The 24,236-nt window shown below is 49.3% G+C and overlaps 5 protein-coding genes across 5 annotated transcripts; 2 read left to right on the top strand and 3 right to left on the bottom strand.

Moving 5' to 3' along the window:
* The first annotated feature begins 3,535 nt into the window (after positions 1 to 3,535).
* Positions 3,536 to 4,387, top strand: LOC122446488 (uncharacterized protein C17orf114-like). The gene is made up of 2 exons (XM_043476823.1): positions 3,536 to 3,629; positions 4,086 to 4,387. The coding sequence occupies exons 1-2, from the start codon at positions 3,557 to 3,559 to the stop codon at positions 4,256 to 4,258; spliced, it is 246 nt and encodes an 81-aa protein (XP_043332758.1). The 5' UTR covers positions 3,536 to 3,556; the 3' UTR covers positions 4,259 to 4,387.
* A 1,537-nt stretch (positions 4,388 to 5,924) lies between these two features.
* PSMB6 (proteasome 20S subunit beta 6) lies at positions 5,925 to 7,962 on the bottom strand. Its single transcript, XM_043476657.1, has 6 exons — positions 7,807 to 7,962; positions 7,306 to 7,373; positions 6,845 to 6,976; positions 6,614 to 6,743; positions 6,287 to 6,431; positions 5,925 to 6,145 (listed from the first exon to the last, which is right to left on the bottom strand). The coding sequence occupies exons 1-6, from the start codon at positions 7,906 to 7,908 to the stop codon at positions 6,003 to 6,005; spliced, it is 720 nt and encodes a 239-aa protein (XP_043332592.1). The 5' UTR covers positions 7,909 to 7,962; the 3' UTR covers positions 5,925 to 6,002.
* Positions 7,963 to 11,942: 3,980 nt separating this feature from the next.
* On the bottom strand, positions 11,943 to 13,297 carry GLTPD2 (glycolipid transfer protein domain containing 2). Its single transcript, XM_043476645.1, has 4 exons — positions 13,162 to 13,297; positions 12,998 to 13,050; positions 12,575 to 12,741; positions 11,943 to 12,474 (listed from the first exon to the last, which is right to left on the bottom strand). Exons 1-4 carry the CDS (start codon positions 13,265 to 13,267, stop codon positions 11,958 to 11,960), a joined length of 843 nt encoding a protein of 280 aa, XP_043332580.1. The 5' UTR covers positions 13,268 to 13,297; the 3' UTR covers positions 11,943 to 11,957.
* A 2,213-nt stretch (positions 13,298 to 15,510) lies between these two features.
* VMO1 (vitelline membrane outer layer 1 homolog) lies at positions 15,511 to 16,668 on the top strand. Its single transcript, XM_043476671.1, has 3 exons — positions 15,511 to 15,836; positions 15,916 to 16,031; positions 16,302 to 16,668. The coding sequence occupies exons 1-3, from the start codon at positions 15,651 to 15,653 to the stop codon at positions 16,597 to 16,599; spliced, it is 600 nt and encodes a 199-aa protein (XP_043332606.1). The 5' UTR covers positions 15,511 to 15,650; the 3' UTR covers positions 16,600 to 16,668.
* A 1,295-nt stretch (positions 16,669 to 17,963) lies between these two features.
* On the bottom strand, positions 17,964 to 24,236 carry TM4SF5 (transmembrane 4 L six family member 5). Its single transcript, XM_043476633.1, has 5 exons — positions 23,883 to 24,236; positions 19,208 to 19,288; positions 18,555 to 18,691; positions 18,137 to 18,320; positions 17,964 to 18,054 (listed from the first exon to the last, which is right to left on the bottom strand). The coding sequence occupies exons 1-5, from the start codon at positions 24,054 to 24,056 to the stop codon at positions 18,040 to 18,042; spliced, it is 591 nt and encodes a 196-aa protein (XP_043332568.1). The 5' UTR covers positions 24,057 to 24,236; the 3' UTR covers positions 17,964 to 18,039.

The raw sequence follows: 24,236 nt of genomic DNA, 5'->3' as shown, positions 1-24,236 counted from the left end.
TACAAGAAACACAAACTGTTAATACATACAGCTGTTAATACACACAACTGTTAATACATACAACATGGGTGACTTTCAAAAACACTATGCTGAAAGAAGCCAGACACAACAGAGGAGTACTGTGTGATTCCACTAATACTGAGTTCTGGAACAGCAAAGCCGATCTATAGTGACGGAAATCAGATCTGCAGTTGCCTGTGGCAGGGAGTGGGGAAAAGAGGGACAGTAAAGGGCACAGAGGGAACTGGGGGAGGGAAATGTCCCCAACTTGACTGGGGTGGGGATTACACGGGTGTACGCACTTGTCATTGGAAAAGACCCTGATGCTGGGAAAGATTGAGAGCAGGAGGAGAAGGGGGCGACAGAGGATGAGTCAGTTGGATTGCATCACCGACTCAATGGACATGAGTTTGAGCAAACTCTGGGAGATAGTGGAGGACAGGGAAGCCTGGCATGCTGCAGGTCATGGGGTCACAGGGTCAGACCTGACTTAGCAACTGAGCAACAACGCACTTATCAAAACTCATGAAACCACGCACTAAGATATGTGCATTAAATTGTAAATTTTTACTTCAATAAAGTTAATTAAAAAAACAGATGTTCCATAAACCCCAGCAGGATCCTCTATGACCCACCTCTCAGAATATTGGAAATAAAAGCAAAAATAAACAAATGGGACCTAATTAAAATTAAAAGCTTCTGCACAACAAAGGAAACTATAAGCAAGGTGAAAAGATAGTCTTCAAAATGGGAGAAAATAATAGCAAATGAAGCAACGGACAAAGAATTAATCTCAAAAATATACAAGCAACTCCTGCAGCTCAATTCCAGAAAAATAAAAGACCCAATCAAAAAGTGGGCCAAAGAACTAAACAGACATTTCTCCAAAGAAGACATACAGATGGCTAACAAACACATGAAAAGATGCTCAACATCATTCATTATTAGAGAAATGCAAATCAAAACCACAATGAGGTACCATTTCACACCAGTCAGAATGGCTGCTATCCAAAAGTCTACACGTTTATAAACGCTGGAGAGGGTGTGGAGAAAAGGGAACCCTCTTACACTGTTGGTGGGAATGCAAACTAGTACAGCTGCTATGGAGAACAGTGTGGAAATTCCTTAAAAAACTGGAATAGAACTGCCACATGACCCAGCAATCCCGCTGCTGGGCATACACACTGAGGAAATCAGAACTGAAGGAGACACGTGTACCCCAATGTTCATCGCAGCACTATTTATAATAGCCAGGACATGGAAGCAACCTAGATGTCCATCAGCAAATGAATGGATAAGAAAGCTGTGGTACATATACACAATGGAATATTACTCAGTCATTAAAAAGAATACATTTGAATCAGTTCTAATGAGGTGGATGAAACTGGAGCCTATTATACAGAGTGAAGTAAGTCAGAAAGAAAAACACCAATACAGTACACTAACACATATATATGGAATTTGGAAAGATGGTAACAATAACCCTGTATGTGAGACAGCAAGAGAGACACAGATGTATTGAACAGTCTTTTATACTCTGTGGGAGAGGGCGAGGGTGGGATGATATGGGAGAATAGCATTGAAACATGTAAATTGTCATATGTGAAACAAATCGCCAGTCCAGGTTCAATGCATGATACAGGGTGCTCGGGGCTGGTACACTGGGATGACCCAGAAGGATGGGATGGGATGGGGAGGGACGTGGGAGGGGAGTTCAGGATGGGGAACACATGTATACCCATGGCGGAATCAAGTCAATATATGGCAAAACCAATACAATGTTGTAAAATAAATTAATTAATTAAAATAAAAAATAAATAAAATAAAATAAATTAAAAACAGATGTTCCAATATAAAATTAAAAATCAAGTGTAGATTTCAGTCAAGCAATGGAGTCAGCAGTGCTTTCTGACCTTTCCCACATCGTGACACCCTAAGGGAATGACAGTGTAGCTCTCGGAGTGCATTTTATTTATTTATTTAAATATTTGGCTGCACCAGGTCTTTTTTTTTTTTTAATCTTTGGCTGTGCTGGGTCTTTGTTGCTGCTAGAGGGCTTTCTCTGTTTGTGGCAAGTGGGAACTATTCTCTGATTGCGGTGCTCAGGCTTCTCTTTGCAGTGGCTTCTATTGTTATGGAGCACGGGCTTGAGGGCTTCAGTAGTTGCAGCATGGGGCTTTGTTGCTCCTCGGCATGTGGAATCTTCCTGGACCAGGAATTGAACCCATGTTCCCCTCATTGGCAGGTGAATTCTTAACCACTGGATCACCAGGGAAGTCCCCATGCCAGGTCTTACTTGCGGCATAGATCTCAGATCTTGTTGAGGCTTCCAGGATCTTTTTCTTTATTCTTTTTTAAGTTGCTGCATGTCAAATCTTAGTTGCAGCATGTGGGATCTAGTTCCCTGACCAGGGATTGAACCTGGGCCCCCTGCATTGGGAATGTGAAGTCTTAGCCAGTGGACCACCAGGAAAGTCCCTATTTATTTATTTTTATTTACTTATTTTTTATTTGGCTGCACTGGATCTTAGTTGCAGCATGCCAGATCTAGTTCCTGTGACCAGGGGTCAAATCCAAGCCCCCTGCATTGGGAGCACAGAGTCTTAGCTGCTGGACCACCAGGGAAGCCCGTATTTATTTTTTAAAACTAATTTTTATTGGAGTATAGTTGCTTGGAGGGTATTTAGAGTCTTTGGTTAGCACACTTGGGACCCCGGCTCCCAGCTTGGGCTCTGGCTGCCCTACACCTGCTGGGGGAATCAAGGCCTGCCAGGAACAAGCTCGGGAAGCTCATGTGAGGTGGTAAAGAGTAGACTCTGGAGTCAGACTGAAGAGGGTCAGGGAAAGTTCCTGGTCTTCTGATGACTGCCTGTGTGACCTTGGACAAGTGCCCTAATCTTTCGGTTCCTTGGATTCCTCATCTGTGCAATCGCATAGGAATGACACTGACTTTAAAAGATCATTGACACAATCAGATGAGATAATGTGTAAAAGTCCCTAGAATCTACCTGGCATGGGATAATTAATCAATTGGGACTATTTTCATAAGAGGGGACAAGAGCTACTGGACCGTTTAATGAGAATGTAAACATTTTCCTGACTGATAAACTTTCTTGTTCTGAAAATATAAACTATTCTTTCAAATTTTACATCTTGGGCATTCTAAATAGAAATTAATCTCATTGTGAAATACAAATGAATCCCCAGCAGGGTCCAGCCTGCCACAAAGTTGTCTGGCATTACTGTAATGAATTTTCACTGTGCCTGTCTGTCCTGGCACGTATGTGTCTGTCTCTACCCTACCTCCCCTCTCAGTCTTCTGCTTCTCCATGGAGATCAGAGACAACCCCCAAATTAAGGGGGCACAAAAGGAGAGGTGTTTGAGTGGGGGATTCCCCCACCCCTTCCCTCCTCCCTTGCATCTCCTGGCGCCGATAATCACCAGGCAGTCTGAGGCTAAGTGGTAGTTTTGCCTACAGTGGAGGGGCTTGGAAACCACACCCCTCCTGGGGCCCTCCTGGCCATTCTCAGCATCTCCATCTTCTCCGTTGTTGCGATGGGTCTGAAGGGGGCATGGTGTTTCCCATGGTGTGGGTGCCGGAGACAGCGAAGGACTGATGGAGGAGCAGGTATGGGGGCAACAGAGGAAAAGGCGGGCTGCAGTCAGACAGACAGACTGTGCTGGAGAGAAAGGCAAATGCTCAGACCAGGGGAGGGAAAGGATGATCTCTTTTCCTGGGTGGGAGGTGGGTCTATCGCTTCCACACAGGACTGGCTAAGCACTTTGCAGGCCCCAGTATAAAGTGGAGAAGTGGGACCCCCCCTTATTAAAAAAATTATTAAGAATTTCAAGACAGCGAGAGCAGAGCATGACACCAAGCGCAGGCGCCCTTCTGAGCGTGGCCTCTTGGGCCAGCGCACAGTTCGAGGGCCAAGGAAGCCCACCCTGCCACCAGCTTCCCCTCTCCCTTTCACCATCTGATGCTGGTGACACTCACCTTGCCAAGTCCCCAGCCATTTTCCCTGGCCTCTTTTCCTCCTCCTGATCCCCTGTGCCCATCTTCCCCCTCCACTGTCCCTTTTAGGCCTGGATCCAGCTGCCCCTCCAGATCCAGACAGCAGCCCAGCTGTAGCCCCCATTGCCGCCGAGGGAGGGATACCATCCCTAGGGTCTGGTGCTTACTTCAGCAGGAAGGCCCGGCTCTCCTTCCGCCACCAGCTGCATGATGTAGCATCAGCCAACGACTCCACCATCTGATGCGGGGAACCGGGGGCTACACCTCCAGGCCTTGGCAACCTTCCTTCCCCACCTTCTCATCTGAGCCCAAGGCCCTTCCCTCAGGACCCTCATGACCTTCTTATTAAATACATGGAGAGTTGCTTCTGAGTATTGTGTGTGTGTGTGTGGTGTGTTTTGGAAAGGAGATGGGGACCATGACACCAAGCCTGTGTGATGGGGCTGAGGGGGGAAGTGCAGCAGGGTGGGAGGGAGGACACAGGAGTGGGAAACAGGAGGCACCTGATCTCCAGCAGAGCCCAGGTATGCCCAGCGGGAAGTAGGTTTTCTGAAACCAAGCTTCAGAGCTGAAGGTGGTGAGACCAGTTTGGAGCGGTCAGTGGGTAGGCAGGACAGCAGATTGGGTTAGGGAGCATTTTCGTTTGATAAATATCAAATGTCCACTCCCTGCCAGGTATTGAAAATATATCAGTCACTCAAGCACAAAGAATTCTCTTCTCACTGAATTTGCTTTCTGGTAGGGGGAGGCAGATAATAAATCAGCATGGTAATAGGAGACACTGAAATGTACTGCTGTGAAGAAAATAAACCGATAATGTGAGAAAAGGGTTGGTGGTGTTTCTTAAAATTCAGTTAGGAAAGGCCTTTCTGTGGAGGGATGGAGTTTGCAGGGTTGTGGAGTATAAGGGAAAGAGGAATCAAAGATGCTTTGAGACAGGGAAGACCGGGAGAACAGGTTTTGCAGAAAATCAAAACTTCTGCAGTGGTTATTTTAAGCTTGAGATACACATGTTTGGGGTCAGAGATTCTTCACTTAATCCAGGACCTCACCATATCCTTAGGAAGCTTCCTCTGTACCCCCTGAAATCTTCCAGGGCAGGATTGTGTTTTTTTGTTTGCTTTTGTTTTTTTGGCCATGCCGCTTGACCTGTGGGATCTTAGTTCCTAACTCATGGGACTGCTAGGGAACTCCCCACGGCAGGATTACATTCTAGAACCAGGTTTCCAAACGCGGCTTTCACAGTTCCCTTAGCCACTGACTGGAGAAGCAGATGAGGGAAGGCTGTCGGTCTCTGTCAATGAGCACCACTGAGGTCTCTGGGTCCAGCCAGTTTTACAGGGGCCAGAGTTCACTCCCGGTTTCCCATCTGAGGGACTGAAAGCTGACTTCCCATCACCCTCCCAAAGGAAAGGTGGTTGCTGGCACTGACCCACAGCACTCCCAGTGGCCGCTCTCTCCCACTACGACATAAATCTTAAACTCCATTTGCATCAAGGTCCACCTTCCACCCAAAAGCCAAAGAAGTCACACTGCTGCTTCTTACGAGGTGACAGAGGTGAGTGTGAAGACAGGGGACCATGAGCCTGGATTGGAGATGTGGAATCCTTCTGGCCTCACAGCAGGTAGCCTCCCAGGGGGCAGGCTGAGGGGAGGTGACTCCAGTATCCATCAGAATTTTGAGTTCCACCTTGGGCTTGAATAGCAAGGGGAGTGGAACATCTGTGGAAAGCCCCCATATAAACCACACTCCTGTCACAAGGGCCTGGATATGGTAAAGAAAGTGTGGGGGATGATGGCCTGGAGAAGGGTCCATTCCAGCTCCCTCAGGGCAGTGATTTATACAAACAGGAATGGGCCAGACAAGCTCATGTTTGAGGTCAAGGAAAGAACCCCAAAGCACACAGATTCTCACTGATGAACTGTTTATTAAACTTTGAATGGGGTATGTATGGGGTGTCTCATTATATCTTAGGATCTCAGGATTCAGAGAGGTGGTAAAGTGGCAATGGTGAATTTAGGAATCTGGTCTCCCAGAAGTACCTGCCGCTCTACCCCTGGTTCTGCAATGGCTGCCAGGCGGATCACCCCTCCACTGGAGCCGTCCCGCTCCATTGCCAAAGCGAGAGCTGATAAAAGAAGAAAATTAGGTTAAGAGAAGAAACTTAGGATCACAGTCAGATGCTGGGATCATGGCAAGGGAAGAGGAATGTTGACCTGGCTTGGGTAGGAAGATTTAAGCTCAGAGACCCAGGAGCCCAAATTCTCACCATTGGCAGTGAACTGCAGGCATTCTTCCTTGGTCATGCCTTCCCGGTAGGTAGCATCCACATAGCCATAGATATAGGAGCTCCCGGAGCCCCCAATGGCAAAGGGCTGTCGTACCATCATACCCCCCATGGGCACCGAGTACACCTACCAGATGGAGAGAGAAGAATGTCATCATTTGTACATATACATTTACCTGTCCATTGTGGGAGTGGTCTATGAAGAGTTAATAGTAAGTGATGTAGAGACCGGAAAAAACTAGAAAATGGCTGGGGTGGGGAGAGACCGAAAGGCATGGCTCCAGTGTTCTGGGGGTGGTGGTGTCTGACCTGTCCCCCTTCTTGGGGGTCCCAGCCGGCAATGATGATTCCTGCCATCAGGTCTTCTCGGTATCGGTAACACATCTCCTTAAAGAGGCTGGCCGCTGTGTGCACCAGTGGAGGCTCATTCAGCTCAATGCTAGATGATGAATACAGTCATAGGAAAGACAGTATCAGACCATTCAGCCCCTCAGGTCCCAATTCCTTTCAGACACTTGCTCTTCCCCTGCCCACAAGTACCTGTGGAAACCAAGCTGATAAGTGACTGCATCAGCTACTGCTTGGGTATCAGCTGCTGAGCCTGAGCGGCAGCAGAAAATACGGTCGTGAATAGGGGTCAGCTTGTCAGTCACTCGATTGGCAATGTACGACCTGCAGGATGGCAGAATAGTGAGGGAAGGAGCCCACCTGTCTCCCACTTCCATCTTTCACTATCCACTACCTCAATAGGAATTCCAGTATTCCCGATCAGTCTTCATCTAAACTGAAACAGGCTGGAAAACAAACTTTTGCAAGAATTTCACCAAAAGGTTGAGAGAACTACAAAGCAGTAAAAGATGGAACAAATCCTGATCTCCGAGGAGGTGAAAAATCTCCGTTCCCACAGCAGCCCAAGGAGGGTAAGGATGGACTGGCAGGCAAGGAAGGAAGGAAGGAAGGGAAAGATGGGAAGATCTTTCACATAGCTGTCCTGAGCTCACCCAGTGGTTGTTCTGGAGTCGGCTCCTAGAACCACGCCCCCATCAAATTGCACAGCCATGATAGTGGTCTGGGAAAAAGGATAAAGGGGTGAGTCGGCCTCTCCATATTCTCCAGCACACACAAACCTCAAGGATCCGTCTATCCAGTCCCCAAAGTACGAGTTCAGTCGTGCGCTACCAAACCATCATCAAATCTCATGGGCGGGGGGAGGGGAGTCTCAATAACCCCGCTGGGTATCAGAATTCCAATCCTCAAATTCCCAAAGGCACCCTGGCCTTAAGCTTTCGTCCTGCAAGATTCCAGAATCCCACGCTTCAGCCTACCTTCCACCTCTCACCGCATCACTCCTGCATCCTTAAGATACCTTTCCCCCTGCCTGAGCGCATCGCACAGACCACCTCTCTCCTCCCGCCCCTTCAGTTCTCCCAACCCACTCCAGCGTTATCCTTCTATCTCTTCAAGCCTTGCGCATATCTCCTGAATCCCGAGTTCTTCCTTACCCCTGTGGAAACTTCCCGGTTCTCCCAGTCGGGGGCAATAGCCTCAGGCCCCCAAGCTGGTGCCGGCCTGGTTCCCCCAGCTGCTACTAAGGTGGCCGCCATCTTCCTCCTCCGGTATTGCCGCAAAGCAACTGTCGTAAAGCGCTCTGTCACTCTCCTAAGTCGTGCTCTGAGGACTTCTGGCTGACGGCAGAAGGGAAAAGAAATGCATGGGGAAAGTTCTTTTGCGACAGGGAGCGCTTGATGGCAGCGTGGCTGGCACACGAACCAAAAAAAGCTCAACAGAAAAACCCGCAAACCGTGTGGAAAGACTACTTTCCTCTCGGTTCGGGCTGGACTGATAAATCTGATCGGAATTGCGGATCAAAGAACCTTCATGATAGACTTGTGCATCTCCGGTTTAGAGTGACGGCACTATGTTTTCATTTCTCTTAGTTATATACCTAGGAGTATATAGTAGGAATGAAATTGCTGAGTCATGTAGTAACTTTTTGTTTAGCATTTTAAGGAACTTACAGCTTTTGCACAGCAGCTGCCTCGTTTTACATTCCCATTAGCCGTGAAGGAGGATTCCGATTTCTCCACTTCCTAATCGTTACTGAGCATGTTTAACTTTAGCTCTCTTAGAAGGTGTGAAGTGATAGCTTGTGTAACATTGAGCACATTTTCATGTGCTGAATGACTATTTACATATCTTTTTGGAAAGTGCTTTGTCCGTTTTAAAGTTGGATTATCTTTTTTTCTTAAACTGTTGAGTTATTAATTTAAGAGGGCTTTTGTTTCGTTTTGTCTTTTTCATGAGCAAAACATCAAAACTTTTAAAAATAGGATTTTAAACTTATTTATGTATTGGCTGCACCTCGTGATTTGCAGGATCTCAGTTCCCTGACTAGAGTTCACAGCAGTGAAAGCCCCAAATGCTAACCACTAAGCCACTAGGGGACTCCCAACATCAAACTTTTTAAAAAATTGAAGTATAGTTGATTTACAATATTGTTTTAGTTTCAGGTGTATAGCAAAGTAATTAAGTTAAATATATATATATATTCCCCCCCCCCCCATCATAGACTATTACAAGATATTAAGGATACTCCCTGTGCTATTTACTTGTAATTTGGCTGCACTGGGTCTTAGTTGTGGCATACAGGATCTTGTTCCCTGATTAGGGATGGAAACCAGCCCCCCTCCCCACCCCCAGCCCCCCACGCCCCAAGCATAGACTCTTAGCCACTGGACCACCAGGGAAGTCCCCTTCATTTTTCCCCCCTTCATTTTTAATATAGGTATATATACCTACACATTTTCTTCTGAGCACTTTTTATGCTACATCCGAAGTTTTGGTGTGCTTTGTTTTCACTTTCCCTAGTCTCAAAAGTATTTTTCTTGGAGTGGGGGAGAAAAAGTATTTTCCTGGTGATTTCTTCTGTGCCCTAGTGTTTGGTTAAAAGTGTGCTTTTTTACTTTCCACATATTTGTGAATTTTTTGAATTTCCTTTTACTATTGATTTCTAATTTCATTTCAGCTTAGTTGGAGAAGATTTTGTGTCTTCAACCTTTAAAAATATTTTGAGACTCTTGTGGCCTAGTCTATGGTCTACTCTGGGGTTGCATGTGTGCTTAAGAAGAATATATATTTGACTGTTATTGTGTGGAGTGATCCTCCTATGAACTTGCCATACTATTTCTACATACTTCAGCTGGAGCTGGGATTTGAATTGAAAATATGACCCTGACACACCCTCCCTTAAAATTAACTCTCAAGATACAGTCTCCCATCTCTATAATAGTTTATAAGGGCCTTTGTGAACTTGCTCCTGCCCACCTGACTGGAATCACATCTCTTTTAATATTTTTTGTTGTAAAATATAAATAATATAAAATTTAGCATTTTAACCATTTTTGGTGCACAATTCAATAGCATTAAGTACACTTACATTGTTGTGCTATCCCCTCTTTTCTTTTTGACACTCTTTTTTTTTTTTCTTTTTGACACTCTTGACTGCAATCAACTGAACTATTTTTAGTGCTTCCTCATACATTCATTCATCAAAGAGCTGTTGAATGTCTGCTAGATGCCAGACAACATTTGAGGCACTGAAAGTATATCCGGGAACAAAGTAGACAAATTCCTAGCCCCATGAAACTTTCTATGGGGGGTAGACAAAAAAAAGTACAATATATAGTATGTTAGATAGTGAATTATACTAAGAAGAAAAACAAAGCAAGGAAGGGAGATAGGAAGTGTGTGTGTGTGTTGAAATTTTAGAAAGAATAATCAAGGCAGGTTTCACTCAGGAGACATGTAAATAAAGACCAAAAGAAAGGAGGGAAGTCATTTGTATATATTGGGGAAAAGCATTCTGGACAGAGAGAAGAGCAAGTACAATGGTCCTGAGGCAGGATCTTGCCTGACATATTGTTGTTGTTGTTTAGTCGCTAAGTTGTGTTTGACTTTTGCAACCCCCAAGGACTACAGCACTCCAGGCTCCTCTGTCCATGGGATTTCCCAGGCAAGACTACTGTAATGGGTTGCCATTTCCTTCTCCAGAGGATCTTACCAGCCCAGGGATTGAACCCGAAAATCCTACATTGGTAGGCAGATTCTTTACCACTGAGCCACCAGGGAAACCCCTGCCTGACACAGTCAATAGATACTGAGGTGGTCAGTTTGGCTAGTGCAATCAGATCACAGAGGACTTTTGAGGAAGTTTTCATCCTTCTCAACTGAATATATGATCCAGAAAATCTTCTGCTTAGTTTTTAAAAGTTTTAATCTAAGTGCAATAGGAAACCATTGGAAAATGTTGAGCAGGGAAGTGACATGATATGCTCTACATTTTAAAGATCACTGTGGCTTCTCTATTGAAAATATGCCATAGGGAAGCAAAGTATGGGAGAGAGAAACAGAAGGCTATTGCAACAATCCAAGTGATAGATAAAAGTGACTTGATAGGTGGGTAGCAGTGGAGATGAAGTGAAGTGAAGTCGCTCAGTCGTGTCCGACTCTTTGCCACCCCATGGACTGTAGCCTACTACACTCCTCTGTCCATGGGATTTTCCAGGCAAGAGTACTGGAGTGGGTTGCCATTTCCTTCTCCAAAGGATCTTCCTGACCCAGGGATCAAACCTGGGTCTCCCACGTTGTAGGCAGATGCTTTACCATCTGAGCCACAAGGGAAGTCCTAGCAGTGAAGATAGTAAGAAATAGAATTTGACGGATTGAGGTGGGTATGATGAAACAAACCAGAGTCTGGATGACCACAAGGTTTTTTAGCTTAAGGATGCAGCAGAATGGAATTGTCATTTACTGAGGTAGTGAGGACTATGGAGCATTTTAGGAGGAGAGGATATCGGAAGCTCCGTTTTGGACTTGTTAAGTTTGCTATGTCTAGTTGAAATCCACATGGAGATGTGGAATAAGGACGAGTATACACAGTATTCTGGAATCCAGGGGAAAGTGGGTTGGAGTTATAATTTGGGAGTTATCAGTGTATAACTTTGTTCACTGGAGTCCACAAACGAACATTATTGAGCTGGCGCCTGCTTGACGTGAGTCAAGACGCACAGGTTTTAGCCTTGGGTAGCTGACGGGAAAGGGTGTCATTTATTGAGATAGGAAACATAAGAAGAGGTGCGGTTCTGGGAGGAGGTGACTGGATCCGTGTAGGATGTGTTGCATTTGCGGTGTCTATGGAGATGTCCGGGAAAGAGTTGGCTTTACGGGGGCTGGAGCTCAGGGGACAGGTCTGGACTGGAGACGTGGCATGTAGTGGACAAGTGAAGCTGTAGGAATGACTGAGACAGGTCAGGGGTAGCGAGTCTCTCGGCGGCGGGGAATAGGAATAACACATCTTCATCTTCCCGCATCTATTTTTCCTATTTCCCTTAAGCGCCTGCCATCATCGCACAAAACGCCCTAAATCGACGGCCATCAGAGAATAGCCCCACTGTTTTTATTCCCCACTGTTCTCCCTCCTCCGGGAGATTGCAGATAGCGGAAGCTAAAACCCTACCCACGCCGGGTTGGTGACGTCACCACGGAGGCGGGTTATGTGGTGACCACGCCCCTGGCCCCGAGAGGCCAGTCTAGGGCTCAACGCCAGCTGTACCGACGCCTTCCCGGTGTGAGTCTTTCCTTTCGCCAGCAGGCATCAGGCCAGCTCGAGCAAGCCGCGCTCGGCCAATAATCCCTGGGTACGGTTGTAGACGTCCTCCAGGGTGCCCGCGGCCCGGGCCAACGCGGCCCTCGCCTCCGTCTCTCTGGCTCCGGGACACATCACCTCGAGTAAGCGGCCGCGACCCGGGAAAGCGAGGAATGCGAGGTGGGCTGCCTGACGGACGAGCCAGGAGTGATGCGGGGCCAGAGCCGTACCATAAGCGTCGCTGCACTGAATGCCGGCGTCCGGGCCTCCGAGCATCCCGATCGCCACCCGGTGGAGGCAGAGCTGGGACCAGCGTAGCGCACGGTGCAGCAAGAGCATCGTTACCGAGCCCGAAGCCTTGGCTGAGGGCGGTGGGGCGATCTCGGGCCGCTCCCACGCCACCATCGTCCCCAGGGACGTGTAGTGCGCGGCCTCTGGGCCGTGCACCAAGGCTTCGAGGGCTGTCACTTTGGCGGAGGCCTCCCTTGTGGCGAAGGCGAAGATGGAGCCGAGGGGAGTTAGGAACCTGTGTGTGTGTGTGATGGTGGGAAGGGAAGGAAGGTTTGAGAGAGGGCGATGGAGCCACCAAGAGGCGGGGACTGGATGGGAGGAGAAAGATCACTCACCTGACTAACTCCCTCCATCCTGCCAGGTACCGTGACAATTCCACGTCCCCTTCCGGGTTCAGACTGGCGCGGAACAGCCTCATCATACGGCCCAGCATCCCCTGGGGGCCCAGACACTGAGGCTCTTCCCATTCCGGGCCCTCCAGGGGTCCCGACTGTTGCTGGACCTGCAGGTTAGATTTGAGGGCATCGAGATGGGAGCAGAACCCCTAGCTCGCTGGCCTCGCCAGGCAGCCCAGTTGAGCTCTGAAGAAATTATTCCTTAGATCTAGCTGGTGTTCCTCTGGCTGGACTCTCAGCTTCCGACGGGAGAGGGGAGAGTAGGAGGAGGGCCTGCCCTGCATCAGATCCTCAGACTGGTCCGCTTCCCCCTGCTCAGGACCCTGTCAGGAGCTCCCAGTTCCAGCCCTGCCGGTAGCGTACCTGGAAAGGCGGCGGCCCGTCCGCAATGCAGGACTGCGTCCCAGATCCGCAGCCTGAGAGGGGGAGGCGGGACAGAGCGGTGAGGGCTTGAGGTGAGGCCTTAGTTCCCCAGGGCCTGGATTCCCCGGTTCCTCCCAGAGCAGGTGAGAGAACGGGCTACTCACGAAGGTTCCGAGCCCAGAGATAAACAAGCAGTAGCGCGAAGACACCAAGAGGAATTGCGCTGTGCAGCCAGCGCCGCGGTATCTGCCGCGGCAGTGCGACCCCCATGGCTGCGGCAGGGACCACCGCCCCCTTGCCAGCTGCTAGCCGGGCTTTGTCCCTCCGCCTCCGGGAGGGGAGAGAAGCCGCGGTGCCTGAGGTGCAAAGAGTTAATAATTAACCTACCAAGGCCCCTTCTCCTGTGCCCTTTGCCCCAGAGGGCAGCATCAGAGGGGTGAGGGACTGGAATGAAGAGAATTTAGGGGATTCGGTAGCAGTGACACGTCTCTTAGATTTTCCTTCCCTGAAGGCTGGATGGTAGTAAGAGGCAGCCTGGGTACTGTGAAGAGAGGCTGAGGTCAGAAGCAGGTCCCCCACGGAACAATGGTGGGCCTTAAGCTGACTCTGGCCTTGAGTTCCTCCACTGTAAATTGAGGATAATAATAGGTTCTTTTGCAAGACCTCATGTGAGGATTAAATGATATCATATGTGCAAACACTGTAAATGGAAAAGCTTACCACAGTTGCTCCATAAATCTTACTTTTTAAGTTCAAGCATGGGGAATCTGAGACCCAGGAAACACCCACTTCTAAATTATCCTATCCTTGTGCATGTGTGCTAAGTCACTTCAGTCTTGTCTGGCTCTTTGTGACATGATGGACTGTAGCCCACCAGGCTCCTCTGTCCATGGGGATTCTCCAGGCAAGAATACTGGAGTGGGTTGCCAGGCCCTCCTCCAGGGGATCTTCCCAACCCCCAGATCGAACCTGCATCTCTTATGTCTTCTGCATTGGCAGGCAGGTTCTTTACCACTAGCACCACCTGGGAAGCCCCATTCTATCCTCAGGAGACCTTGTCTTGAACTGGAAGCTTGATGTCTCAATTATATACTTTAGGCTGTCTCCTTTTACATTTAATTCTTTAAACCTCCAAAATGATTCCTCAGTCAAACCAACCTTTATAAATACCTCCATATGCCAGACCCTGTACTAGGCCCCAGGAATAGAAATGTGCCTCTACAGAGCTCCAGGTGCATTGAAGAATTTATCATCTGTCTCTCCAACTGGGATGTGAGCTCTGATGAAGACAGGAGACTTTTCATGTTTGCTACACTTCCCTGGTGACTCAGTCAGTAAAGCGTCTGCCTACAATGCGGGAGACCGGGATTCGATCCCTGGGTGGGGAAGATCCTCTGAAGAAGAAAATGGCAACCCACTCCAGTGCTCTTGCCTGGAAAATCCCATGGGAGGAGCCTGGTAGGCTACAGTCCATGGGGTGGCAAAGAGTTGGACACGACTGAGCAACTTCGCTTTACTTCACTCTATTTACAGAATTTAGAATATTACCTGAGATACAACACATTGTTTCTAAATAAGTATGTATTGAATAAAGCACAGGAATGTGCGTGAGGGGCAGGCCAATGAGGGTTGGTACTACTCCCCACTGGTGGCTTAGACTGTAATGCATCTGCCTGCAGTGCAGGAGACCTGATCTCCAGGAAGATCCCCTGGAGAAGGAAATGGCAACCCACTCCAGTACTTTTGCCTGGAAAATCCCATGGATCGAGGAGCCTGGTAGGCGACAGTCTATGGGGTCCCGAAGAGTCAGACACGACTGAGTGACTTCACTTTCTTTCATTTTTCACTACTCCCCACAACAAACCTGAGCAGTTTTGTCTTTTTTTTTTTTTTTTTTGGTTTGTTTTTTCAAATTAGGAGTCCCCCTTGTGGTCATAGGGGGAAAACATTGAGGGAAAGGATAGAGGAAGAAATGGAATAAATAGCATCTCGGTCCTCAGTCACCTATCCCTAAACTTATTAGACTTCTTCCCTGTCTCTGTGTACAGTTTCTTTTGAGGGAGAGAGGTGTCCCAGATTCTCAAGGAGGCAGGACTCCAACCACTCACACGATGCTTCCTAGCTCCCATAGTCCATGGATTCTTTCTTATCCTGTCTCACTCTGATGCTCTCTCACATCCTGGAGGTCCCTGGGGTCCCTGTCCCCTGGGATTCTGGAGCCATCACTTCCATCCCTAGCCTTGGGTTCCTCATTTCCCAATGCTGGAACGTTCCCCAGTTTGCTGCCTGTGACCTTAGGCAAATTGCCATTTTGCAGCCCCAGTTCCTTCATCTGCAGAATAGGAAGGGTAATTTCCACCGCCTAAAATTGTTTTGTGGATTAAATAAAATATGCCTGCAAAACGCGAACCATGATTCTTGGTTTAAAGTTTGTTAACGTTGTGTTAAGTGGGTGGTTTTTCAAACTCGTGGATTCTTGCTGCCCCTCCTCCTCTGGAGCTGGGCTGAGAGTCAAATCTGTAGGCTTCCAGACTGGATCGGATTAGTTTTGAATTTCACTTAATCCGGGTGGCCCTTCCGCAATCCGAGCCCTCTTAAAAGCAAAGACTGCTTTTAAGCCTGCTAAGGAGCCTGGGCTCTCGAAGGCTGCGGGATGGAGCTAGGAGCAGGAGCCAAGCTGCCTCTGCTGCTGCTGCTACTGCGGGCCACTTGCTTGGGGTACGCAGGAGCAGATGGCTACATGTCAGTCATCGAGGTGACCAACGGGGGCCCCTGGGGCGACTGGGCCTGGCTCGAGATGTGTGCTGACGGATTCTTCGCCAGTGGGTTCTCGCTCAAGGTAGGGACTCATGCCTGGGTCTCGGAGGGGACCCCAGAGCCGAGGGTGGCAGTCTTCTGATTTGTCGTCCGTCGCCCAGGTGGAGCCTCCGCAAGGCATTCCTGGCGACGACACGGCCCTGAACGGGATCCGGCTGCACTGCACGCGTGGGCAAGCGGATCTCAACGCGCATGTGGTGGAGTCCCAGTCTGGAAGGTGGGGGGTAGGGGCCGAGGATCCCCTAGGGTCGGGGTATGCCCCTTACCCTTGGTTACACACATCCCCTCCCACTCCGACGAGCAGGTTCCTCCAGGAGGTTTAGACCTGGGAAGCGGGTGGGAGACCGCCCCCTCCCACCCCACCCCCCTCGCATCTCGGTGGAGGTCAGGTGACTGAGCACCTGGCGGGGAAGCCCCTGAGGCCTGGGTCGGGCTGGAGGTGGGTAGGGGGCGCCGCGGAGCCAATGCGTCTTCGCTTCCCCCGCAGTTGGGGACGGTGGAGTGAGCCGCTGTGGTGTCCCGTCGGCGGCTTCCTGGTGGCTTTCTCGCTTCGCGTGGAGGCACCCTTGACCTTCGGGGACAACACAGCTGCGAACAACGTGCGCTTCCTCTGCTCTGACGGCACGGAGCTTCAGGGGCCGGGCCTGACCTGGGGAGACTTCGGAGACTGGAGTGAGCCTTGTCCTAAAGGCATATGCGGCTTGCAGACCAAGATCCAGCAACCTCAAGGCCTCCGCGACGACACCGCCATCAACGACGCGCGCTTTCTCTGCTGCCTCAATTGATACCATCGCTGTCCTCTCCCAGCCCCAAGCCTCATCCCACCTCTGCTATTAAAACTTCTCTGTCTTGGCTTTGGTCTGGCTTGTTTTAGGGATGGGGGATGGGAAACTGCGTGGCCCCGTGTTCCTCTTAAGCTGGCATTGGGCCAGGCCGAATTAGGGGTTGGTCTCAGAAGTCTGGCTCTGACAGTAAAGAATCCGCCTGCAATGCGGGAGACCTGGGTTCCATCCCTGGGTTGGGAAGATCCCCTGGAGGAGGGCCTGGCAACCCACTCCAGTATTCTTACCTGGAGAATTCCCATGGACAGAGGAGCCTGGTGGGCTACAGTCCATAGGGTCGCAAAGAGCCAGACACGAATGAGCGACTAAGCACACTCAGAAGTCTAGGGCAAGCTACTGAAAGTTACCGATCCATAGTTCAGGGGGAAAAAAAGAAACAAATGCACTTAAACAGATTTTGCTTACAGATTGAGGAAGTCCTTGCTTTTCTGACAGCCTCTGCAAACATGTCATCCCATTAAGAGCCCAGGTTATTTCCTTTCTGAACCACCACTGACCCCAAATTAAGTGACAATGCTATATTGTCTTTTTTTTTTTTTTTGCTATATTGTCTTAAGGTTTGACTTTCTAGAACTTAGGAGACTAACATGTCTTTTCCATGCATCCCGGCTCAGTCACTCAGTGGAGTCCGACTCTATGACCCCATGGGCTGTAGCCCGCCAGGCTCCTCTGTCCAGGGGATTTCTCAGGCAAGAATACTGGAGTGGGTGGCCATTTCCTCCCCCAGGAGATCTTTCCAATCCAGGGATAGACCCCACATCTGCTTTGGCAGGCAGATTCTTTACCACTGAGCCACCTGGGAAGCCTGTCTTTTCCATATGTTTCCTTTTCTTCCCCCTACAAAACTCAAACTGTGGCTTTTCTGTATATTGAGTCCTATTAAGTGTCCTTGTCCTTGCTGCCCTCTCTGCCTGGACTCTCCCAACAGTCCAGATGATTAGCCCATCCACTAGATTTCAGGTCCAATTTTTCTTTCTTGGACTTTGTCTTTTGAAAAAGGTCATGCGTCAGTCAATACCTATCCCCATTACCTCCGTGTTTTTAAAAAGTGCTTACAACCAACTGTAATAATCTACTGCCTCTTTTAAAAGTTGCCCATCTTCTAACCCCTGGAATGTTAAATTCTTTAAGAGCACGGAACTTGCCTGTCTTGTTTATACAGTACTTTCAGCGCACCAACAGCTCAGTAACTATTTATTAAGAAAATAGTAAGCAAGGTGTAAGAGCCCCAAACAACGGTGTACCTGGAGGCCTTCCGACACTCCTTGTGTAAGGGCACAGTCTGAGACGCAGAAGAGAACTATAAATACTCTAAATAGTTTATTCCAGGGTGGGGGCAGGCCAGGTGGGTATCCAGGAGCGACGGACCAGGTGGATGGAGCCTCACTGAGAGGAGCCCTGCGGAAAAGACAAAGTGAGGACCGGACACAGCCAGGGAGCAAATAGGTTTCCTTGCCAGCCCCATCCCACACCGTCCCACCTGCTTCTTCCTGCAATCGCCACAGAGGACACCAATGGACGCGTTCACCAGCTGCACCCCACAGAGCAAGATCTCCAGGCACGATGCGGCCACCAGCAGCGAGAAGAGCGTCACGTTCCAGAGGACCACATCGGGCGGCTCCACGCACAAGTTCCATTGCGTGCGGTTGAGCAGGTAAGAGCCTCTGCGGGTGGGGCAGGGTCACGCGAGAGCCGGAGGTCGCGCGGAGCGCGCCCCCGCCGCCCCGGCGTCCCGCCCCGCGCAGGCGCCGAGGGGGATATGCACAGAGCTCGTCTGGCCCACGTGGAGGAAGCTGTCTCGAAGCCGAGTCCGGCCTAGGTTCCCTGGTCCACGTGGGAAAGGCAGGTGGGCAGAGACAGAGAATGGGGCAGGGCCGCGAATACAGGCTGAGCCTTACGCGGTGTCTTGGAAGTGGTAATCCCAGGAGCCGTTCATTAAGCACTGTGGTCCAATTCGGAGCCCGGTTCCCGAGACCGAGAGGCAGTAGATGGCGCCAAGCAACCCGATGGCTGAGCAGAAGACTGAGCGCAGCATCTACATGCACAGTGCGAGCAGAGGTGTGTTGGACCGTCCCCTACCTACTCGTGGGCAAACCGCGCCTGGCCCCGCCCCCGCCCCCCATCTGTTCCAGTGTCGTTAAAAATACACTTCCCGTCAAACCCCGGGCCTGGAGTTCCGCTTAATCCTAAGAGGCGGTGGCCATGGAGTTTCCAGGGGGTTGTAGTCCCCTCTGGTCAGGCCCACTGAAGCCTAATATTTGTCGGTGCGAGGGAGGGGTGAGATGTGCTCATGAAAATGGGAATTCAGTAGAGGGACCATGGCTTTAGATGTGGTTCTTCAAAGACCGGTTCAAAGACCTAAGCTGAATCCTGTCTTTATTATTATTATTTTAAAAATTTACTAGTTTTTTAAAGTTGCGTCCTATGGCATGTGGGATCCTATTCCCCCCCACCAGGGATCAAACCAGGGCCCCCTGTGTTAGGAGCACAGAGTCTTAACCACTAGACCACCAAGAAAGTCCCTTGAGCCCCATCTTAATTTGGATCTTACCCTGCAGCGATTTCCACAGCAGCCTGCACCGCAACAGCCTTTGCCCCCGGCCCGGACGGCGGAAATTCCCGGACAAAGTACCTATTGGAGGACAGTTGATGTAATGGCAAGGCCCGCAAGTCCCCAACTTGGCATGATTGCTTACCTCCTCCTGGAAGCTTCCTGTGATGCCTTTGAACTATAGGGAGACCTTATCTCTACTTCTCCTGCAACACTGTTGGGCTCTGCTTTAAGTTTATCTGTATTTATGTGCCTACTTATCTCTGTCCAGATTGTAGCCTCCAGGAGGGTAGGGCCCCAGTATCCTTATATCCCCCATAAATCTCGGTATATAGTAGGTGCCCAAGTGAATGGGGATCAGGAAGCCTGGGTTTAATGCCAAACTTGTGCTCATTTCACACTCCATGAATTGATTCATCTCTCTGGGTCTCAGTTTTGTCCTTTGTAAAATGGGTCTGCGTGCCTCCCATGGCTGTTGTCAGGATTTAATGAAATAACAGGTTGACTTAATGTGAAGACTAACTCAGAATAAATGGTCAATAAGTATGAAGTCTCTTGGCAGCAGGAAGGAATAGTGGTGTTGGAGTGTCTGGTGAACTGGGATTATGATGGAGGGTGGAGGAGTATGTACGTGAAGACTCTGATGGGAAGGGTGAGAATTCTCAAGATACAACCCTGTCTTTCTCCTGTGTTCTTCCTCAGAGAGCCCACCCCCTCCCAGAGTGTCAGCTGCTTCTTCTAACAATAGTTGTCTCCTAAATCAATACCTTCAAATTCAGATCTGATTGCCTGAAGGGTCTGTTCATTTGTATGTCTTGGTTTTAACTCAAGTTCATCCAACCTCATACTGACTTCACAGTTTATTCCCCCCAAAATTCATCTCCCTTTGGCTTTCTTGTCTCCATCAGTGGAAATATCCTCCAGGTCACCCAGTCCTGAAACTTGAATCCTCCATACCGAGCCAGACCTCAAGTCCTTCAGTGGCTCTTGAATCTGTCAGTCCTTTATTCCACCCAGTCCGTCCCCAGTCACCTCCCACAAGAAGGATGTGCTTGTTCTCCCTATCGAGTTTCCATATCTCTTGCCCTGTGCCCATACTCAATCCTACATTGCTATTACCAGGTTCTTTTTTTTTTTTTTTTTGACTGTAATGGGTCTTAGTTTCAGCAAACGGATCTTTGATCTTTGCTGCCACATGCAGAATCTTTAGTTTCAGCTTGATCCCAGCAGGGATCAAACCCGCTTCCCCTGCATTGGGAGTGGAGTCTTAGCCACTGGACCACCAGGGAAGTCCTGCTACCACCAGATTAAACTTAGCTTTCAATTGATCTTTTCCCTGATCCAATCCCTGAGAGTCTCCTCAAAGAGTCGCCTGACAAAACTGAACTCTATGAAGGTGTCTGAGGCGCCCTCTCTTTGGCTTCAGCCTTAGCTTTGTTGCACCCAACCAGGTTCTTTGCTTATCTCCCATCTCTATAATTCTGCAGGTGTCTGGATCTTTGCCTCCCTGTTTTCCTTGATCATCTCACACCAATAAGGCAACATTTGGGTCTTCTCCAAGGGAGAGGCTGAGAGCTTTAGTTCCATTACATCATTCGCAGCAACTTTACAGAAACGCCTGCAGAGTTGGGTGAACTTTCCTCTAGACCCTCTTCCCTCTTCCTTGTCTCATGGCAGGTCTGGGGCCAGAGCTAGCCCCCTTGCTTAGCCTGTCCAGTTATATCACTTACTTGGAGGCTCTTGAACCCAGAGACACCTGGATTTATCTTTTGGATTTACCAACTTCAAATAACTTCCTTGTTTGTGATTTTTTTTAAAGTTTGTGTATTTATTTACTTGGCTGCACCAAGTCTTGGGCTTCCCAGGTGGTAAAGAACCTGCCTGTCAATGCAGGAGACTGTAAGAGACATGGGTTTAACCCCTGAATCTGGAAGATCCCCTGGAGGAGGGCCTGGCAAGCCACTCCAGTATTCTTGCCTGGAGAACCCTATGGACAGAGGAGCCTGGTGGGCTACAGTCCATAGGGTTATGAAGAGTCGGACAAGACTGAGTGACTTAGCATGCATGCCAGGTCTTACTTGCAGCATGCAGGATCTTTAGCTGCAGCATGTGAACTCTTTAGTTGTGGCATATGGGATTTAGCTCCCTGACTGGGGATTGAACCTGGGCCCCATGCTTTGAGAGCACAGAGTCTTAGTCACTGGACCACCAAGGAAGTCCCTAATTTTTGCTTTTTTAGCCAAAGTATTTGTTTCCTTTTGTTCTCTGAGCTCCTCTGTCTCACTCTCTGCTCTCTCTTTGTCTCAATGAAAAGAGGTAACTGAAGAAGCAGGAGGGAGCACTGAGTTTATAGCTTGGGTCTGTTTACTTTTCTCCATCTGCATGGCCACTGGACTCGTCCAAGCCACTGTTATCTCTCCTGGACAACTGTAGTGACCTCAGTTGGTCTTCCTGCAGCCACTGCTGACCTCCTACTGTCCACTGTCCACCCAGCAGCCAGCCATATCCAACAGGATATGGAGCAATTAGAACTCTCATACTTTACTGATGGGAATACAATTGTTATAAGTACTTCAGACAACTCTTTGGTGATATCTATTAGCACTGAATATTTGCATACCTTAAGACTCAGCAGTTTTATTCTGTAGGTCGTCTATCCAATAGACATGCAAACATACATTCACCTAAAGACATTTGCAGGAATGTTTAGAGAACATTATTTGGAATAAATCCAAGTTTGGAACTATCCAAATATCTGTCAACAGTAGAATGTTTAAATAAACTGTGGTAATATTTACACAATGAAATGCATAAGAAAGAATAAACTACAGCATTGTGTACTAATATGGATGAAACTCACAAACATATGTAATTTTAATCTGAAGAAGTCAGAACAAAAGTGTCCAGGATGTAGGATTCCATTTATATAAAGTGCTAAACAGACAAATCTAACCTCTGGGGTAGAAGTCAGGATAGTGGGGCCCTTGGCAGTGTGGAGTAGGGCCTGGTGGAAGGCCTGTCTGGGATTCTTGTAATGACCCAGATCTTGATCTAAGTGCCCAGAAAATAAGTGTGTCCCCTCTATAAAAATTCACTGAACTGTATATTAAAAATCTGGGAAGTTATCTGTATGACTTTTAAAAAGCTAAAAAGTCCTTCAGTAGTTTACTGTGCACTTATAATAAAATTCAGATTCCTCACTGTGCTTTTTCGGGGGTGTAGATGCTCTGGCCTCTGCCCACCGCTGATCTCACCTGCTTCCCAGAAGCAGGCTGGTGAGATTGTGGGGAGGTGGTGTTGGTTTGGGCTGGCAAAGGGGTGTGATGTGACAGGGAGTGAGTGAGTAGGGCTGGGAGGAGTGTGATGTCTTGGAGAGGGTTGAGATCAGAGGTATGGAGTGGAGTCCAACTGCCATAAATCCATGCGAGAGGGAGAGTAGGAGAAAAGGCCCCAGGGCAGAGGGTGAGAGGGGTGCTTAGTCGCTCAGTCACGTCCGACTCTTTGTGACCTACGGACTGTAGCCCCTCATGCTCCTCTGTCCATGGGAATTCTCCAGGCAAGAATACTGGAGTGGGTTGCCAGGCTCTTCTCCAGGGGATATTCCAAACCCAGGTCTCCCTCATTTCGGGCGGATTCTTTATCATCTGTGCCAACAGGGAAGCCCTGGTAAGAGGGGATTGTTGTATAAAAGAGAAGAGGTGTTCCCCATTTAGCGAACGGAGCTGTGGTCAGCGAAAGAGACAAAGATAAAGCATTCCCCTAGAGAATTTCATCAGTCAGCCCTCCTGAGACGTGAGGAACAGTGTGGGGGATAAATCTTTTGCCTTCAGGCCATAAAGATGTTAAACTCACTTGACAGTCCGAAAAGGTCCCCTTGGAGCTTCCCTGGTGGTCCAGTGGTTAAGACTCTGTGCTTCCACTACAGGGAGCACGGGTTCAATCCCTGGTCGAGGAACTAAGACCCCGCATGCCATGCAGAGCACAAACAAAAAAGTTCCCTTACACAGGGAGGGGTTGGCAAATAGGGGTTAAGAAGTCTGTGTCTCCCCTTCCCCCACTTCTCCTGACAGGTCCTCGTCTCCAGCAAGCAACGGGGACCCCTTCTCCACCACACTGACCTAGGTTCTGAGTTTATCATTAGTGCCCAGCGCGTGGTGGGCATCCAGAAATGTTGGACAGGGAGGTGGAGGAGCTGACACTGAGCTGATAGGTAGAATGACTGATCTGCGACATCACTACTTGGCTCCAGACACTATACTATCACTGTAAACCGCCCCACCCCCCCACACACACACTGAGCCCATTATTATCTTAACCCGATAACCTCCCAGGGAACCAGCTGTTCCTTCTGTCTCAACCCTTATCATGAGATGTTCCCAGCATCTGCTCAGCAGTGGGGACAGGAAGGGGCTGGAAGGACATACTCCCTACCCAGGAGGGAACAGTTGAGAGCAGTGAGGCTCCTTCATTCTCGTTCCCCTCAGACATTCAACTCAGGACCCTGGGGTTGAGCAGCAACCCTACGCAGTGCTTAGCATTTGGGGGCAGGCTGGGCGGGCTCCCGGTCCCCATCAAGCCACCGCCATCCTTTCCTCTCCTCCCTCCCGCTCCTGGTCAGGACCCCAGAGAGTGGTGCCCCCTCCCATGGCCTGTGTGCCCCGGCCAGCCCTCTCACCATCAGGCCCCCACCAACAAAGCCAGCCATGAGCCAGACTTGCAAGCTGAGGTGGTCCTTGGTCCAGGTGGTCTGCCCGTTGGGCACCAGCAGGAGGGCGTTGGCCACGATGCAGATCAGGGAGAGGGGGATGAGAGACAGCCCCACGAAGCGGGCACACTTTCCGGTGCACATGGTGAGGCTCTCGGCAAGGACAGGCGGTGAGTGAAAGTGAACCCAAGGTTCCCGGGGCCAGAGGAAAAAACAAGCCAGGAGCAAAGGTCGGGGAGGAGGTGTGGCAAAGCTGGCAGCAGCTGATGATAAAGGACAGGGGCAGGAGACATGGGGCTGCTGCAGAGACGCAGGCCAAGGGGA

This window comes from Cervus canadensis, chromosome 1 (genome assembly GCF_019320065.1).
Source record: "Cervus canadensis isolate Bull #8, Minnesota chromosome 1, ASM1932006v1, whole genome shotgun sequence".
Classification (NCBI taxonomy): domain Eukaryota; kingdom Metazoa; phylum Chordata; class Mammalia; order Artiodactyla; family Cervidae; genus Cervus; species Cervus canadensis.
This window is presented reverse-complemented; position numbering and strand designations above follow the sequence as displayed.